Source organism: Telmatherina bonti, assembly GCF_933228915.1.
Source record: "Telmatherina bonti genome assembly, chromosome: 18".
In the NCBI taxonomy this organism is placed as follows: domain Eukaryota; kingdom Metazoa; phylum Chordata; class Actinopteri; order Atheriniformes; family Telmatherinidae; genus Telmatherina; species Telmatherina bonti.
This window is the reverse complement of record NC_136616.1, coordinates 16,183,076-16,201,081: the sequence shown is the minus strand read 5'-3', so window position 1 is coordinate 16,201,081 and position 18,006 is coordinate 16,183,076. Positions and strand designations below refer to the sequence as shown.

General features: G+C 39.3%; 1 protein-coding gene across 1 annotated transcript; it reads left to right on the top strand.

Moving 5' to 3' along the window:
* Positions 1–3,040: 3,040 nt before the first annotated feature.
* On the top strand, positions 3,041–3,782 carry LOC306768947 (myeloid-associated differentiation marker homolog; the record flags this gene model as incomplete). The annotated part of the gene is made up of 1 exon (XM_079257430.1): positions 3,041–3,782. The coding sequence occupies exon 1, from the start codon at positions 3,066–3,068 to the stop codon at positions 3,780–3,782; it is 717 nt and encodes a 238-aa protein (XP_079113556.1). The 5' UTR covers positions 3,041–3,065.
* Between the last annotated feature and the right edge of the window lie 14,224 nt (positions 3,783–18,006).

The window sequence follows — 18,006 nt, the reverse complement described above, 5'->3', positions numbered from 1 at the left end:
TGGGCTCACCATCTGCGGGAGGAGCCGTAGGGGTCGGGTGCAATGTGACCTGGGCGGCAGCAAGAGGCGGGGACCCTGGCGGTCCGATCCCCAGCTGCTGTGGGGGATGAAAGGGTAGTTTCCCTCCGCCTCCGGGTGGGGGGACGGGTCCTGACTGTTGTCTGTGCTTATGCGCCGAACAGCAGTTCAGAGTACCCACCCTTTCTGGAGTCCTTGGAGGGAGTGCTGGAGGGTGCTCCTTCTGGGGACTCCATTGTTCTGCTGGGGGACTTCAATGCTCACGTGGGCAATGACAGTGATACCTGGAGGGGAGTGATTGGGAGGCATGGTCCCCCCCCCTCTGAACCCAAATGGTGTTTTGTTATTGGACTTCTGTGCTCGTCATGGATTGTCCATAACGAACACCTTCTTCCAACATAAGAGTGTCCATATGTACACCTGGCATCAGGATTCCCTGGGCCGCAGTTCGATGATCGATTTTGTAGTTGTATCGTCTGACATGCCTTGGACACTCGGGTGAAGAGGGGAGCGGAGCTGTCAACTGATCACCACCTTGTGGTGAGTTGGCTCAGATGGTGGGGGAGGAAGCTGGTCAGATCTGCCAGGCCCAAACGTGTTGTGAGGGTCTGCTGGGAACGTCTGGCTGAGTCCCCTGTCAGAGCGAGCTTCAACTCCCACCTTCAGCAGAGCTTCGAACATGTCCCGAGTGAGGCGGGGGACATTGAGTCCGAATGGACTGTGTTCCGTGCCTCTATTGCTGAGGCGGCCAGCCGGAGCTGTGGCTGTAAGGTCGTTGGTGCCTGTCGTGGCGGTAATCCCAGGACTCGTTGGTGGACACCAGCAGTGAGGGATGCCGTCAAGCTGAAGAAGGGAGTCCTATCAGGCCTTCTTGGCCTGTGGGACTCTGGAGGCAGCTGATGGGTACCGACAGGCTAAGCGGCATCCGGCTCCAGCTGTTGCCGAGGCAAAAACTCGGGCATGGGAGGAGTTCGGCGAGGCCATGGAGAAAGACTTCCGGACGGCTTTGAGGAGATTCTGGTCCACCATCCGGCGGCTCAGAAGGGGGAAGCAGTGCTCGATCAATACTGTGTACAGTGGAGGTGGGGAGCTGCTGACCTCAACTCGGGACGTAGTGGGTCGGTGGAAGGAATACTTCGAAGACCTCCTCAATCCTACCAACACGTCTTCCGATGAGGAAGCAGAGCTGGGGGACTCAGGGGTGGACTCTCCTATCTCTAGGGCTGAAGTCGCTGAGGTGGTCAAAAAGCTCCTTGGCGGCAAGGCCCCGGGGGTGGATGAGATCCGCCCGGAGTTCCTTAAGGCTCTGGATGCTGTGGGGCTGTCCTGACTGACACGCCTCTGCAGCATCGCGTGGACATCAGGGGCAGTGCCGCTTGATTGGCAGACTAGGGTTGTGGTCCCCCTTTTTAAGAAGGGGGAAGTTCATTCAAATCCAATAATAACCACACTGAAATAAATCCAAATATGATTGCCTATAACCAGGGCCGGATTAAAAGTGCACAGGCCCCAGGGCTCAGAGTGTTCCACGGGCCCCCTTCCCCACCGCAACATTGTGAAAATTGTGAATGATACACTGTGTGAAATGACATTTCTAACATCTCTCAGCCAATGGTAACAATAGCAACACACTGTGGTGTAACAATCTGGCTTTTATGTACATTTTGTTTCATGTCCAAACTGTTGGTGTTTGCCGTAAATGGGGCCCAAGTGGGCGTAGGCCCCTTGGCCTGTGCACATAATGCCTATTGGATAATCCGGCCTTGCCTATAACTGATGAATTGCATCAAATCTTATCATTGATTCAGTCCTAATGTCAAACAGTTTTAAAGTCAGGATTGGGAGATATTTCTCTGATTTTCCAAACCTGGAAGTTGGAGTTTTGGACCATACCTGGGATTTTCCCTTGGATGCCCTCCAAAGACTGAAAGGTTCTATGTCTGCAGTGCAGAAGTGATGTGTGCCAGCACATGCTTAATGAACCATTTTTGTATGTCATGATCACTGATTGAAAAGGCTTTTAGGAACTCAAATTCAGATTTGGACACCAAATTCTTGAAAAACATCACTTTAGTATTTCAAAAGTCTGACTTCTCTTGACATTTTATGGTAGGCTATATGTTTTTAAATTTCTGACTCAGTATTTCTACATTATGAGAATTTATCTCATAAAATTGGTGTGAATTGTTCAAATCTATTATGAAAATAAGTTTGAATTTTGAGACACAATTTTAGATCCTTGCTGTAAGTTGACTGGACATTTTGAAGGGGGGCCCGGTTGAGGCTTGAAGCAGTTACTGATCTTCAAGGTAAGATCAGTAATTGTCTTGATGGGATGGAGGGGTTGCCCAATAGAAAATTTAATTCTTACAAATTACTTGTTAACTGGCCTTCAGTGCAGTAAACCAAAAATGTTCAAATATAAGGGATCTTAGCACATAATCTACTCAGAGATCATGTTTTCCTTCTGTTATTACAGTGGTGTCCAAAGTTGTCTTAGAGCACCGCTGTAAATGTTGGCCCAGGTCATCATAGACTTATCTGGTAAAATAAAAATTGTTATAAATAAATAAACAAATAAATGCACTGGACACAAGAAGACGTCAGCCTCCAACTCATATCATCCATGTTACTCTTAGTTTTTATTTAGCCTGAGGGACTTTCCACCTGCTTTATGTGTGAGCAGCCCAACCCTAACTTCCTATTTTCCTGTTTTCACAGCACGAACAGGAAACCTCGCAGATTCACTCGTCTTTACACAACCAGACATGTTTATGTTTGAAAAATTTGCTTTCAGTTTGAAGTTTAAAAGTTGTGAGAGTAACTTCAGTTTTCTGGATGTCCTGTTCAGAGACGGCTCGTGTTTCTTCCAACCTTTCAGCTTGTTCTGACTGACATTTATTTTCTTTCTGCAGAATATGTGACACCCGTCAGTGGAGTTTGTGACAAGCTGCTACTACAGTATCTCACATTCACGTTAAGATTCATCTTAAACTCTTTGCTGGAGAAGAAAATCCCTTAAACCCCTGATCGACTGACATCCCATCATGCCGGTGGTTGTGTTTCCCACCTCCCAGCTGTTATGGGTGCGTGTAGCTGCCCTGTTGTTCACCTGCGTGGCCTTCAGTGTTGTAGCTCATGGAGGCAGGCTGTCCTCTGGAGGCATGGCTGACTGGTGCATCTTCTGCTGGGCCTTCAGCTTCGCCTGCACCCTGCTGGTTTTGCTGGTGGAGCAGTTTGGCCTCCAGGCCCGAATCCCCGTATCCTGGTCCAACTTCCCCATCACCGTTGCCTGCTATGGAGCCCTGCTCTGCCTCTCTGCATCCATCATCTTCCCAGTGTTCTTCCTTAGGGACCAGTATTACATTAGTACTTCTCAAGAGCATCGCATCGCCACCACAGTTTTCTCCTGCCTGGCAACGGTGGCCTACTTGTGGGAAGTGAGCCTGTCTAAAGCCAGGCCAGGAGAGGTGGCAGGCTACATGGCTACTGCACCAGGCTTATTGAAAGTGTGCCAGACCTTTGTGGCCTGCATTATATTCATTCTGATCAGCGATCCTGTGTCATACACCCAGCATGCGGCTCTGAAGTGGTGCATGGTGGTGTACTGCATCTGCTTCATCCTCTCCATGGCAGTGGTGGTGCTGTGTGTGGGAAAATGCACCAGCTGTCTCCTCATCCGATTCTCTAAGTTTCTGTTAACGTACGCCGTCTTGGCTGTTCTCATGTACCTGACCGCCACAATCCTCTGGCCCGTGTTCTAGTTTGGCATGTCTTACCACAGCATTTGGACGTATTTGTACATTGAAAGCGTTGCTGGGTCTATGTTCACTACCCTCATCCTCCTGCTGTACCTGGCTGACTTGGCCTACACCGCCAAGACAGTTTATGTCACTGTCTCAGAAGAGATGCAGAACACAGACAGCAGCTAAATGGCAAAAAATAAATACATAAATCAATTAAGTTCTTTTATTTTTTCTATTTTAAAGATGGTTCCCAATAGATGAAGACTGGGATCACAAAGAAGAACAAATAAAATAAAAGTTGGTCTGTAAAATTGAGATTCAGCCTTATTTAGTCAATATTTAGGTGGTCATGTGTCGAGTTTTATAGATGTTGTAGAAGGAAAAATATCAAGAAGGTAGAAGCAGTCAGCTTCTCAATAAATAAATAAACAAATAAAGACATACTGGTAAGGCAATGGTTTAGTCATGTTTTCATTGTGCAAGTCTGGTCTGTAAGTGTTGTTGAACACAAATAAGTCAGATCTTGGACACATGATCTGAAAATGTCCAAGACCCCTTCAACACACTGATGTACAGCCATTTGAAAACTACAGGAAAGCTAAATGTTGCTGTTTTTAGACTAGAGTAACTGAATCCATGATATTCACATTTTACTTACACACTTTGTACATGTATCTCTCTCTCTCTCTCTCTCTCTCTCTCTCTCTCTCTCTCTCTATATATATATATATATATATATATATATATACATATATAGATATAGATAGATAGATAGATAGATAGATAGATAGATAGATAGATAGATAGATAGATAGATAGATAGATCTAATCACTACCCTCAACTTCTTGCTCTATCTTGCTGACTTGGCCAATGCTGCCTGATTAGTGGCGGTTAGTGAGGATTTTTTTATGACAGTGTAAAAAAGAAAAAAAAACAAAAACCAGTGCAATGTCAGGGTAATTAGCACAGAATAAGCATTTTCATTTAATCACAGCTCAACATTATTCTCTTTTTTTTGTTACTTATCAAACAAAATAACAGTATTAAGATGTCTGAAAAGATGTCATTTCAAGAAACAAACTGTTAAAACATGAAACCAGTGAAGGTTTTAATGTAAAGCATGTTCATTGAATCTGTCATAATGTTCTAATCTACAATGTTCTTGACAGGTGTAAGTTAAAAAAAAAATAATTAAAAACATTGGTCACAGATTCAGGAAACTAGGTGTGAAAGACGACACAGGATATCTTTAATAGATTTAATGTGACTTTGTTATGTTGAGCTGAACTGACAGAAAGTAAAACGTACACTGTCCCCTGCTGGACAGAAACACATTCAAACACTTTTATAAGTGCCTTGTTTCAACAGCCTCAAACATCTCCCCTTTCATTGTTAGAAATACATTCATAACTGTGAAATAGATACATGTATTAAGTCTAACCAAAAACATCCCCTTTTCCATTAAGTGGCTCTAAGTCATCAGGGGACACATGTTAAAAGATATTTAAATTAAAAGAATCAATGTAATGTTTTTTGCAATTGTTAAAAGTTAAATTTGTTTGAACAAGCTGTTTTTACAAAGCATTTGAATTCATGCAGTAGAAGTGATATCCTTACTCTGGAAAGAAATCAAGCAGTATAAGGTCCTAATAAGATCCCCATTGCAGTGTATAAGTTTCTTTCTTTCTTTAGATATTATTCATGCTTTCTTCAGTGATTAGCCACTGCTGTTTGGCCATCAGCTTATTCAAGACATTAGTCAGTCATATTGTGAGTCAACTAGACAGATCAACTGGACTGCACCACCTCTGTCTCACAGAAGTGTTGCAGAAGCATTAGAAAATGATGTGGAGTGGTTCTTCTGCAGCTTTGGACTGTGTGATAATGTGTGATAATCTAGTCAATGAGTATGCTTGTCTAAAACTTTGAGAACAGTGGACCTGGAGAATTGGAGTTTGAGACTGTTACGACCCCAGTGGTGTCTAGGGGAAAAAGGGGGTTGCAACACATAAAAAAAGAGTGGCAACTAAAAGTTCCAATAAAAGGGTGGGATTTTATTTACAATAATTCAAACCAAGGAAACTAGGGGGTACAACTTAAGACATCCTGTGATAGGAGCAAACCCCACTATTTAACAAAACTCCAAAAGGGATAACTCAAAACTTCCCAATACGAAAGAGATAACTTGATACAATGACACAAAACCCAAACAACTCTGTAATCACAGACAAAAATACCACAAGTTCTGTAACTCTACAGCAAGTCAAAAGTTCCAGAAGGCAAAACCTCAGCAAAACAGTGGCAAACTGTGTCACACTCAAACACAGCTGCCCTGAAAGAGGCTGATGATGTCCCTTAAATAGGAGAGTGGCGGAGGAGGTAGCCAATGAGCCTTGGTCCTGAAAAGTCCTCCACCAATCCTAAAGCACCAAGGGTAGAGGCTGAGATGCAGAAGGCTGGCCAATCCTGGTCTTGTGCGGGTGTTGGGACATCTTCCTCCACATTCCAGCAGGCTTGGGCCGTAACAGAGACGCCAGAATTAAAAGATGAAGGAACCAATTAACATTAAAAGCAGAGCATCATAATTTGTATTATGACCATTTTTTAGTCTTCTTTTATCTTCTTAGTTCTAAATCTTATAAAAGCCTTCAGTTTTTTAAGACAAACTCAATTACATTTGGTTAATAATGACGGAATTTCTCTTTATCTCTTTCAGTGAGAACTGTTAAGTTCTTAAATATAATTAATATCTTGAATTGAGACGGTTTCAGTCATTTTAATCGTTCTGAGATATCCACCTATTTTGAATGTAAGATATTCTCATTCATAAATATAGTTTAGTTTGTGTAACTTTTCATTTATTGCTTTATTTGAACAAAAAGTACAGAAAGACTTTCTGCACATGCACAAACATGAGTTTTTCATGTAGATTTATTTCACAAAGTAAAAAGCTGCACTTACAACTCTTGGCAATATTTTTTAAACATTAATTTGTAAGAAAAAACACATGTGGATGTAATTTGATCTCATACATGCCATCAGTCTATCCGTTTCAAGCTGACTAAATAAAATGTTTCTAACTGTGTCTATATTCAGTGTTCCTGTTTTGGAATTGGAGTAAAATGTCTCTTAGCATAATGGAGCATAATTTTAGGACATTACAGAACATACTCAGTTGTATTTATGTAGTGTGAGAAAATAACCAAGAGACAAACATATTACTGACTCTTACTGTTTCTCTTCCAGACTCTGACACAATGAGGATCGTCCTTCTTGGAAAAACTGGAGCTGGGAAAAGCAGCGTGGCTAACACCATATTTGGTGAGCCTCTGTTCCCAGTGAACCATTCTTTTAACTCCGAAACCAAAAAGTGTGAAGTTAAAACCAAAGACATCAACGGAAGAAGCATTACTTTGATCGACACTCCTGGATTCTTCAACACTGACATGCCTGGACCTGAGCTGAAGTCTGAGTTACTGCATCATGCATCATGGAGTGTGCTCCTGGACCTCATGCTTTTCTCATTGTGTTTAAGCTGGAAAGATTCACAGAGCATGAGCAGGCTGTCATCACAACCATGTGCAAGTACCTCTCTGATGATGCTCTGAAATATGCTGCAGTGGTATTTACTTATGGGGATCTGCTCCCAGAAGGGCAGAAAATTAATGAACTTGTTCATGAGAACAAGCTTGTGAGTGAGCTGGTGGGAAAATGTCGATATTTGTTATCTGCCACATCGTCGATAACAAATACTGGAACAACAAACCAAAGGAAGACTACAGCAGTAACCAGTTTCAGGTAGAAGAGCTTCTTAACACCATCAGCACAATGGTGGCAGGAAATAATGGCAGATGCTACACGAATGATCTGCTGGAGGCAGTAGAGGAAGAAATACAGCAAGAAGAAGAGCACATCAGGCTGCTGCCAGGAAACATGTCAGAAGCTGAGATCAGACAGCAGGCTAAAGTCAGTGTCCATAAGAAACCCATGATCAAATTAGCAGCAATTGCAGCAGGTGCATTGTGTGGTGCTTTTTTTGGTCTTAAAGTGGTGGGCCAGTTAGTTCTTAGTATAAAGGTAATCTCAGGAACAATAGCTGCAGGAGTAACATCTACAGCAAAAGAAGTTGGAGTAGAAGCAGCAGGAGCCGTAGGACCAGTAGGGGCAGGAGTAGTAGGAGCAGCAGGAGCAGTGGGAGGTGGTTTTATAGGGTATAAAGCAGCAGAAAGAGCAGAGACACCTCTAGAGGCAGCAAGAATGGCTAAAGATGCAGTCAAGGAAACAGCTCAGTGTGTTTTGGATGAAGCCATCACTTTCTGTAATGAATTTGTTGAGCAAAAATCCCAAAATACCTGAGAAACCTGTAAAGAGTACTTTATTAAAAAGAAGCATGTCTTTTTAGATGTGCATTGCTAAAGCAGACATGAGCGTTCTGTTTTTGTGTTGTAATAGCTTGTTAAAAATGCTAAATAAAGAGTTAAAAAAAAACCAACGATTACAACATTTGTCTATTAAAATACTTTGTAACTGTTAATGTGACAACAGGGTGTTGGGAACATTTTTGGCCCAGTTGCTTTCCTCATTTTTATTCAAGGGAGTTTTTTCCTTCCCACTGTCGCCAGTGTGTTTGCTCAGGATGGGAGATTGAGTTGGAGCTTCAAACTTAATCTGTTGGTTTCCTTATATAGACTAATGAATTGGCTTTCATTCTGCTTTTTTTTCCTGTCTGTAAAGCGTCTTGAGATGGCATTGCCGTGATTTAAAAAGCAACTGTTGAATATGTTAATAAAGCTTTTTGTCATTTCTGGTGGTTTGATTTAATTGTTTAAGTGCTCCAACATTTTTGAGGCAGGAATTTCTGTCTGTGTTGAACCTGAAAGAGATTTTTCACAGTATTTCAAAAAGCTAGAAAGTGAAATGCTTCAGAAGTGAATAATAATCTTTACTAACTGGGACTTTTAACTTTTGATCTGAGATTGATATTGGATCAATAGATGCCACAATCAGAAAGCACTGGTTTCATTTTTATCAGTCTCAATTCATAAAAAATGTTGCATACAATGACCTGCTCCAATTAAAACCAACAAAAAGCATCAAATAAAAGTGATGGAAATCACAGTATTAATGTTAGGAATGGTGGTAAGTTTAAAATAGAATTAATTTGATGTACTCAAGCAAAATGCAAAGACTTTAAAATCTGACATCATGACAATACTAATGGTCTTACAATATACTTTGTATATAAATAAGTTTTGTATTGCTCTGTTTACTGTTTTACCAACAGAAGTTAGCATTCTTTGTGTATAAAACGTAGGAAAATGGCAGAGAATTTCACAGGAAAGGGCTGAGAAACTGTAACACCGTTGCCATTCTCAGGTGTTCAAATTAACATGTCAAAAAGTTTAATTTCTCTGACTTAATACTTTTTTTTTTTTTTTTTTTTGGATAGGGACATCAAATAAATAGAAAAGTAGAAATATGAGTCATACAAGGAAACCAATGCTGATCATTTAAACATTAAAATACAAACGTTACACCTAAAAAAATAAAAAATTAACATTTGAAAAAAACGTTAAACTTTTGAATTTTGGATTGAGATTTTTGTATGATTGAAAAAAAGCTTAAATAATTAGGAAAGAATGGGTTAAAATACTGATTCAATTATCTGAAACCTTATTATTATTAATAACTGGCAACCTTACCTCAATGTAGATGTGTCAAATTAGAATCCAGATTAAAGCTGCAGAGATTTGAAAGACTAGACTAATATAACTTTAATTTTAAAAAAAAAGCACAAGTACGTCAAAAGATAATCATATTACTACATTGGAGTAACTGATTAAAATAATTTTTCCAGATATTTGCATCCACAAGTGGTCTTCTACAGATTCTTAAATAACCACAAGAGGGCAATGCAGTGCCTCTGTGAGTCACACAGAAAGTGAAAGTAAACTAAACACAGCCTGTCAGTAAAAGAGAAAAGGCGTTTCCACGGAGACATCAGGCTGGTAAGCTGAGCTTTCTTATTCATACTATTTTTGTCTTAACAGTCAACATGACCAAACAGAAGAGATATTTGATGTTTTCTGGAAACTGTTCCTCAGTTTGATGCATGTGATGCAGATGTGTTCATCATCAGGCTGAAACCATCATGAGATTATATCAACTGTTTACGTTTTAAACATTAATTTAAAATATTAAAATGGGCATAATGCCAAAGAGCTGCTGATAATTTTATCTGTTATTATAGATCGCTCGTTGCTTTTTAAAGGTTTCACTTTCTGTTTTGTCTTGGTGTTGTTTTGTCACACTCACTTGTCCACAAAGCTGAAAAAACACGAGTGGTGTTAAAGACCACCTTGAGGTAACTGTCCTGCGGTGATGAAAACGTGCTGAAATGAACTGACTGAAATGGTCTTTAACATGTTGAGATAACGACAACAAATACCTCCCAAGCCTCTAGATGGAAGCACAGATGTAGATAAAAAGCAGAGTGGGATGCTTCGTTCTCCACCTCTCTGCCTCAGTGTCTCAGTTGAAGATGATGTAGAGAAACTCAGCTTGATATTAAAACATATCAGCTTTATTTTCCTTATTATGATGTTTAAATCAAGTAGAATTAAAACCACCAACGTTCTGGTAACTGGATGACCCGCTCTCAGCCCCCGCTGACAGATGTTCACCCTATCAGGTGGTGGGATGTGATAAATCATATTTTAGCCGTTTTGGAAACACTCTGACCAGCCTGCTTGGCACCAACAACCATGCCACCTTCAAAGTCACTTTAATCTCTGTTTTTTCTCATTCTGATGCTCAGTAGAACTTCAGCAAGTTGTCTCGATCCATGTCTCCATGACTACACTATTTACATGTGTTAAATAATAACAAGCGTACCTAAGAAGTGTCTGCTTAGTAAATAACTGTACGATGAGTGGATTTACCTTTTCATAGTTGTTCTCACATTGTGTCCTTTTCATTCGGTCCACTTTCCTTTTATCCATGTATTGTGATGAACAGGTAGCTCCGGTTTTAGAGCAAAGCTGGGCTTCAGCCACACCTGTTCATTCCTGCAGCTCTGCTTGTGTCATTCACTGCACAGTATTCCCTCTCCCTGTTCTCATCCATCATCCACTCAGCCTTCCCTCCTGCCTCACTTATCCATTCATTTATCCTCTTTTCCTTCACCCCCACCCCTTATCCTTATTCTTCCTCTTTTTTCCTTTTCTAACTCATCCTATTCATCTCTGTGTTGTTAATCCATTTATTTTCAGGGGGATGGTGGTGATATCCTGGTGATGCCCTCATCCTGAGTCTCCTCCATCCACCACCTCATCACCAACCTTTATCAACCTCATCAAAGTCACTTTGTTTGAGAAATAATGCTTTGAAGAACACTTTGTGTTTCCCAGATGTCATATGTTTCTCTGCAGAAGAAAACACATTCGCTTTAGGATGTAAGACTCATAAAATGAAACTATGTTGAGGTGCATTTGATGTATTTTGTAGAATCCTCCCCAATGACGACGGAGAAGCAGAAGGATCTGATTACAAGAAAATAAATATATAACTGGGAATGTTTTAGTACATGCAGTTTTTTTTTTTAAAACCAGACCCTCAATCATAAATGTTTACACCAAGGTTTAACAATAGAAATCATACTTAAGGATAAAAATGTATAATTTATTACAAAAATGCATTAAGCTGTTTGTATGGAATTAACTGTTTACTAACTTCATCCTAAACCAGATTTTTTTTCAATTGTTTAGTATTTTTTTGTATTTGCATCATTAAAAAATAGTTTATTTTCTTTTTCCCTTTTATTTGCCATTTTATTGTCACACGTCATCTTTATTTTTCCATAAATAGTTCATTTTAATGCATAATTTGCTTTTATGTTTCGTTTTAATTGTTAAAATGGATGCAAATCCAAAATGATTAAAGTCCTAACCTGTCCCATGTATTTAGGGAGTCTCTGGAAAATGTGATGGTTGCTGTTATGTGTTTGATAACAAATATTGGAATAAGAACCAGCAGGATACATACGGAAACAATCAGCTGTAGGTAGAAAAACTGTTAAATGACATAACTTCTGACAATGAAACATAAACACCAAAGTTGTGGAGTTTGCATGTTTTCCTCTTGTATGTGTGGGTTCTGTCTGGATACTCTGTCTTCCTCCCTCACAAGATGTAAAGATGTTGGGTTGATCTGTCTCTCTAAATTCTCTCTGGTGCGAGCTCTATTCTCTAGGAGTGAGTGTGAGTGGTTGTGTGTCCTGCTGTCTGTCTGATGGACTGTAGCCTGAACAATGTGGGAAGTTCATGATAAACTTGCCTTTTTCAGTCATTACATCTGGATTTGAAGAACTTTCAGTCAGAGCAGAGAAATTCCAAAGAAACGTCACATTTCCGAGACCATGGAAAGTAAGTTGAAACAATTCTTATTTTTTTCCTTTTGTTGTTGTCTTTATGTCTGTGTTGGTATTTGTGTGTTTAGCAGCTTTTATACTCCAAAGTTAATGATAAACAAAAGTTTGGTCTTCATTTATAGTTAGATACTGCAGGAGAATTTTTTTATTTTATGTATTTATTTATGTATTCTTACCAGCAGTACCTCTATAGTAGCAAAACAAACACACAGACTTACTAAATGTGATGGAGATGCGTGGCTCCATCATCAAGTATTGCTTTATATTTCATGCAGAAGTTAAAATAATGACAATAAGTAAGCACACTGGTTAATTGTTGATAGAAAATGTACAAAGTTAAATGTTGATAGGTGTTTGTGGAGGGGGACTGGCTATCCTTCCTCTGTGAGGAGAATTTTAACTAGCATTGTTCTTTTGGAAAACTTCCTATACATTTGTTCTTTGTTATAGTTTCAACTGTGTAAGTCTAAACACTCAACAGCTAATGTTACTTCTTACCTCTTGTCGTCTTGGCAGAGTACTGGAGCTAAAAGAGGGAAGTAGGCCCAACTTCCTGCTTAAGAGCTGCAGGAGTATACCATGTTAATGAGGAGGGGGATGTAGAGCAAAGATAAACTAGTTTTATGCATAGAATGAGGTTAGATAGGTACTGACTGATGTTATACACACACACACACATCAGCCCATTGAGGTGAGGCTATAATAACAATACCACAAAATACTAACACATATTTAAAAGCATCGCTCGTATATGTACACATGTAAATATAAATATATATATATGTATGTAAGGAGAGAGAGAGAGAGATGTGTTTATGTAAATAACAATGCTTGGTTGTGTTTGATGCTTTTAAATATGTGTTAGTATTTTGTGGTTTTGTTATTATAGCCTCATCTCAATGGGCTGATCTCTTCAGGTTTGGCAGCAAGAGGGTATAAAAGCCTGCTGTTACTTTGTGGGATGTGATTTTGGTCAGTGTCTGCATGGAAATAAAGAGTGGTACTCATTTTCTGGACTATAAAGCAGTCTCACGCCTTTTCATATCAATCATTTGACCGCCGGCCAACTGACACTGCAAGAGGTAAAAATAAGATTGCTCCTGGAGATTTGTCCAGAAATAATTTGGTCCATTTTAACTTGGAAATACTGTAATCAAGTTCTAGTAATGAGATACAGCCTGATGAACGTCATCTTCTCTGTTTATTTTCCTTAACAAGGTTAAAATACCTGCAGATATAGGAGTCTAAAACTGCCAAAATAAATAAATAAATAGATACACAACTCCAAAAATACATGTAGGGTTGTGGTGGACAAGGGTAAAAGAGTATAGAATACTATCAGGATGTGGAACCACTTTTCCCACAGTTAAAAAAAATGTCTCTGAGCAAGATTGACCTAGCTTGAATGATGTACAAAATAATAATTTAAAAAAAAATAGATACATGAATATAAAATAGGTGTATAGGGTTGTGGTGGACGAGGGGAAAAGAGGGAGGCAATTCAGAGAAATGTTGACAGTTCACTGTGACCTTCAGCATATGAACCTTTTCTGTTTCAACACCCAGGAAACATTCATTGACCTTAATCAACATTCTGGGATGTTCCCCCAGTTCCCCCATTTATAAGCTGGCCTTGTGTGAAACCGACGGGGTCACCATCTAAGTTATTACACCTGCATGAAACAGTAAACAGTAATGGGTGATTTACTGAAGTTCTTGTCCAATGTGTGCTTCTACCCTCTCCTTGTGACACTAAACACCTCTGTCTCCCCAAGATCACAAAGCAGGCAGGCCAGGCAGAAATGTGACCTGCATTAGGGTTGATTCACCAATAGATGTGCTGATGACACACCTTGAAAAACCACCTCCATTATTTACACGATGCATACAGATATGTAAAAGGAGACAGAAATAAAAGCATTTCGGGAAATAAATAAAAGAAAATGCAAAACTTAGAATAAAGGGGGAAGTAAATATGACTAAAAAGTGGTAAACATTTATTTAAATAAAAAAATGTTAAATGAAATGAAATACGGAAATCTTTTGGGAGAAAGAAATGCAAAAGGTAAATAATACAATAATAAATACAGGGATTAAAAAAAGAACAAACTGAATTATTGCATACAACTTTACACATTTCTATGGCAACATGAATAAATAAAAGTATTAAAACCATTCATTTTCTTAACTACTTGGTCGGATTAATGGTTGCGAGGAAGCTGAAGCATTTCCCAGTAATCATCGGCTGCCAGGCAGGGTTCATCCTGTACAGTTTTCCAGTTCATCACAGGTATAAATACCAAGTTAAATAAATCAGAAGGACTCTAGAAATAACAATTTATCTCACATTTTGATAATTTACTTCATAAAAAACTATTTTAAGATAGTTTTAACTTTTAACAGAAACATTTTATTTATGGAAGGTAATGTTTTGTTCTGGAGGGTGACGGCTGCTGGCGGGAATAAACTGACACATTTCTGAGGTACAGATGCAGATAATTACTGCAATTACAGGGGATTCTTCTATGTGGCAAACTAATATTACGAATAACAATGGCTGAAAACTACATTCCTTATCAACATTAATTGATTTTTCATTTGCCAGTTTCAAGTTTCCACTTTTCTTTTTCTTCATGTTCCATGTCATATAAATGTAATGGATGCATGTAACGTTATTTTCTCATTACAATAATGTAGCCTGTATTTTCACAAAAGTATGGAATCGCTAGGATGCAGGCAATTTATTTTATATACTGTTTATATTACTATTGCATTAACACATCACAATGTGCCTCACTGAGGAACTAAAACAACAAACATGTGCATTAATTACTCATTTATAACTGCTGCTCTCTTCTATCGCCAGACCTGCGAATTGTTCTTCTAGGAAAAACTGGAGCTGGAAAAAGCAACTTGGCTGAAACCATATTTGGTGAGAGAGTGTTTGAGATCCATCACACTGCGAACCCTGGAACAAGTCAGTGTGAGATGGCAACCAGAGAGGTACATGGAAGAAACATCACATTGATCGACACGCCTGGTTTCTGTGACAGTCGCGAGCCTGAGGACCATCTGAGAGCTAACATAGCAAGGTGCATCACAGAGTGCGCTCCTGGTCCTCATGCTTTCTTCATTTTACTTAAGGTGGAGAGATACACAGAGCAGGAGAACGAGGTGATTTTCAAAATCCGACAATATTTTTCAGAGGAAGCTTTCAGATATGCTGTGGTCGTCTTCACTCATGGTGACCAGCTGGAGGAAGGAATGCAGATTGAAGAGTTTGTCGGTCAGAATGAGGCTCTGCGGGATCTCCTGGAAAGATGTGGAGGTCGCTGCCATGTGGTTGATAACAAATACTGGAGAAACAACCAGCAGGATGAATATAGAAACAACCAGCGGCAGGTGGAAAATCTGCTGAACACAATAACACAGATGGTAAACCAAAACAATGGAAGGTTCTACACCAATGAGATGCTCCAAGCAGTGAACAACGCAATACTTGTAGAAGCCCGAAACATTCAGTCATCATCACCACATATGGCACGGGGAAATATCCTAACTTGGGCAAAGAATAAAGTATTAAACTTTCTCAAGAATGCTGTAGGCATTACAACAGGAATACTGTTGGGCGCTCTACTTGGCGTGCCGGTAATGGTGGCTAAAGTTGTCACAGTGTTGAGAGCTATAGGAGCAGATGTTGGGAAGGTGGCAGCAGCAGTCGTAGCAGCTGCAGCAGGAGCAACAGGAGCGGCAGAATATGGGGCTGCATACATAGCAATGGGAGCAGCAGCAGCAGGGGCAGCAGCAGTCGGAGGTGTTATTGGGTATAGAGAAGCTCTCGCAGCAGACTCTACATGGGAGGCTGCAAATAACACAGGGAGGGCTGTTTCTGAGCTGGCTGAACAGCAAATAAGAAACATGCAGAGTAACATGCAGTCGGAGTAAAACAAAGAAGTCAATCAGTCTTTATAATTTTAAGCTGGAGTTTGCTTTGTTGGTGGTTTCTGCAATTAAGTGTTTTCTGTACACGTTTGTAGATGTGTAAGTCTAAAATTGTGAGTTGGAGTTTGGTTTTTTGGTGATTTCTGTAATTGACTGTTTCCTGTACATGTTTATATATGTGTAAGTGATTGTCATTTGTTCCATATATCATGGGGCCAAAAATGTCTCTTAAATATTAGGTGTTAAAAAAGATGGTGTCATAAGAGATTAAATGTAGAGTTATATTTTGGAGTGCCGCTTAATCTTCATGTATGCTTTTGTGAAAAACACTGACTTCACTTTTAAAATACAACTCTGACAGTGTTCTTGTTAGACAATGAACAGTACATGAAGTAACTTCACAGCTTTTATTCATGAGATTCTTGTAAAACTGAAATAAGAAGACAGTTGCATTAATGTCTTGTTTCACTCACTATGTAAACAATAGTTGCTGGTAAATCAGCCATTTTGTGCTGAACAACATAAAACATTAAGGAAACTCCAAAATTGTACATCATACAGCATAATGCTAACCACAAATGAAAACTTGCATTGAAATGAATGGACAACAATTAGCTCGGCCCGCTAGCATGCTAAAGCTAATTCACAAAGAAACCATAGAAACCATTAGCATGAATGAGTCTGAAACCTTCAAAACTACACGATGCTTTATGAACCACATATTTGGAAAATAGCCTCATATGCACTTATCTAAGAAACACATCACTTTAAAAACGTTTAAGTTTGAACATACAGGCTTATGTGAACCAAACATCAGATAAGACTGCAGTGCCAAAACTGTTTGCGCTTGTTATTTGTTACAGACACCACAAGGGAGTGCTAAACATCAACAACTGAGATGTCTACATTTATCTTTACTACAAGTTTAAATGAAACCGTGACAAACGGGATGCAAATTGTTTGATGTACGTGATGCAGGGGAAGCATGTGTTTATCATGTCTGCAAATAAAGATTATATAAACTATTCTCAGATTTGAAACATTTATTTTATACATTAAGGAGGGCTCACTGCCTAAAAGATGTTAGTTTTTCTCCAGAGATGTAAGATATCATTTTTATGATTCTATTTTTTTTATTTTTTATTTGCCAACTCAGCTTTGGTGCATCTTGTAAAACTGGGTCGAAGAGTAAATAACACATTTGAATAGTGATTTCACTCTTCAAGGTGGTGTATCTGAGTATGTAATCTAAATAACAATATAGTAAATTGCATGTTTCAAAGGTCTCACAGTCCTTTGTGCATTGGGTTATAAAGTGGATCCAGTCCTCTTTAAATCTTTGAATAAAAAAGGGGGCTTAATGACGCCCCTAAGAGTCAAACAGAAAGTGAAATTAGGTGTTTGGTTGAACTGGGCAGCAGTCTACCACCAGGCTTTTACAAATATCCCTTTTGAGATCGTGGCTGGTGAGTTAATGTTACTACTCAACATTTTTGGTCAAACGATCAACTTTACCAAGCAGAAACAATCGTAATCTTATTGGTAAAAACCCTCTCCAGCAGCTTCGTGTGTCTATTATGGGATGTCTGTGATGATGCAGCTGCAATGCGACTGCAAACACCAGACAAATGGGATGAACAGTTTGTGTTACGATTTAGTTTCCACTTTCTCTTTTCTGTCTGTATTTGCTGAGATATGTTTATTCTTTTTATATATCGATTTGATCTATTTCACAAATCCCAGATAGTTTAGTAACAATAGTGTATTATATATTTTTAATGAAATTAGCTTTTTGTCCGCTGGGCTTATATTCAATTTGGCGTCGATAAAAACAGACTAACAAATAAAACAAACTGAGAAATCATTTAGGC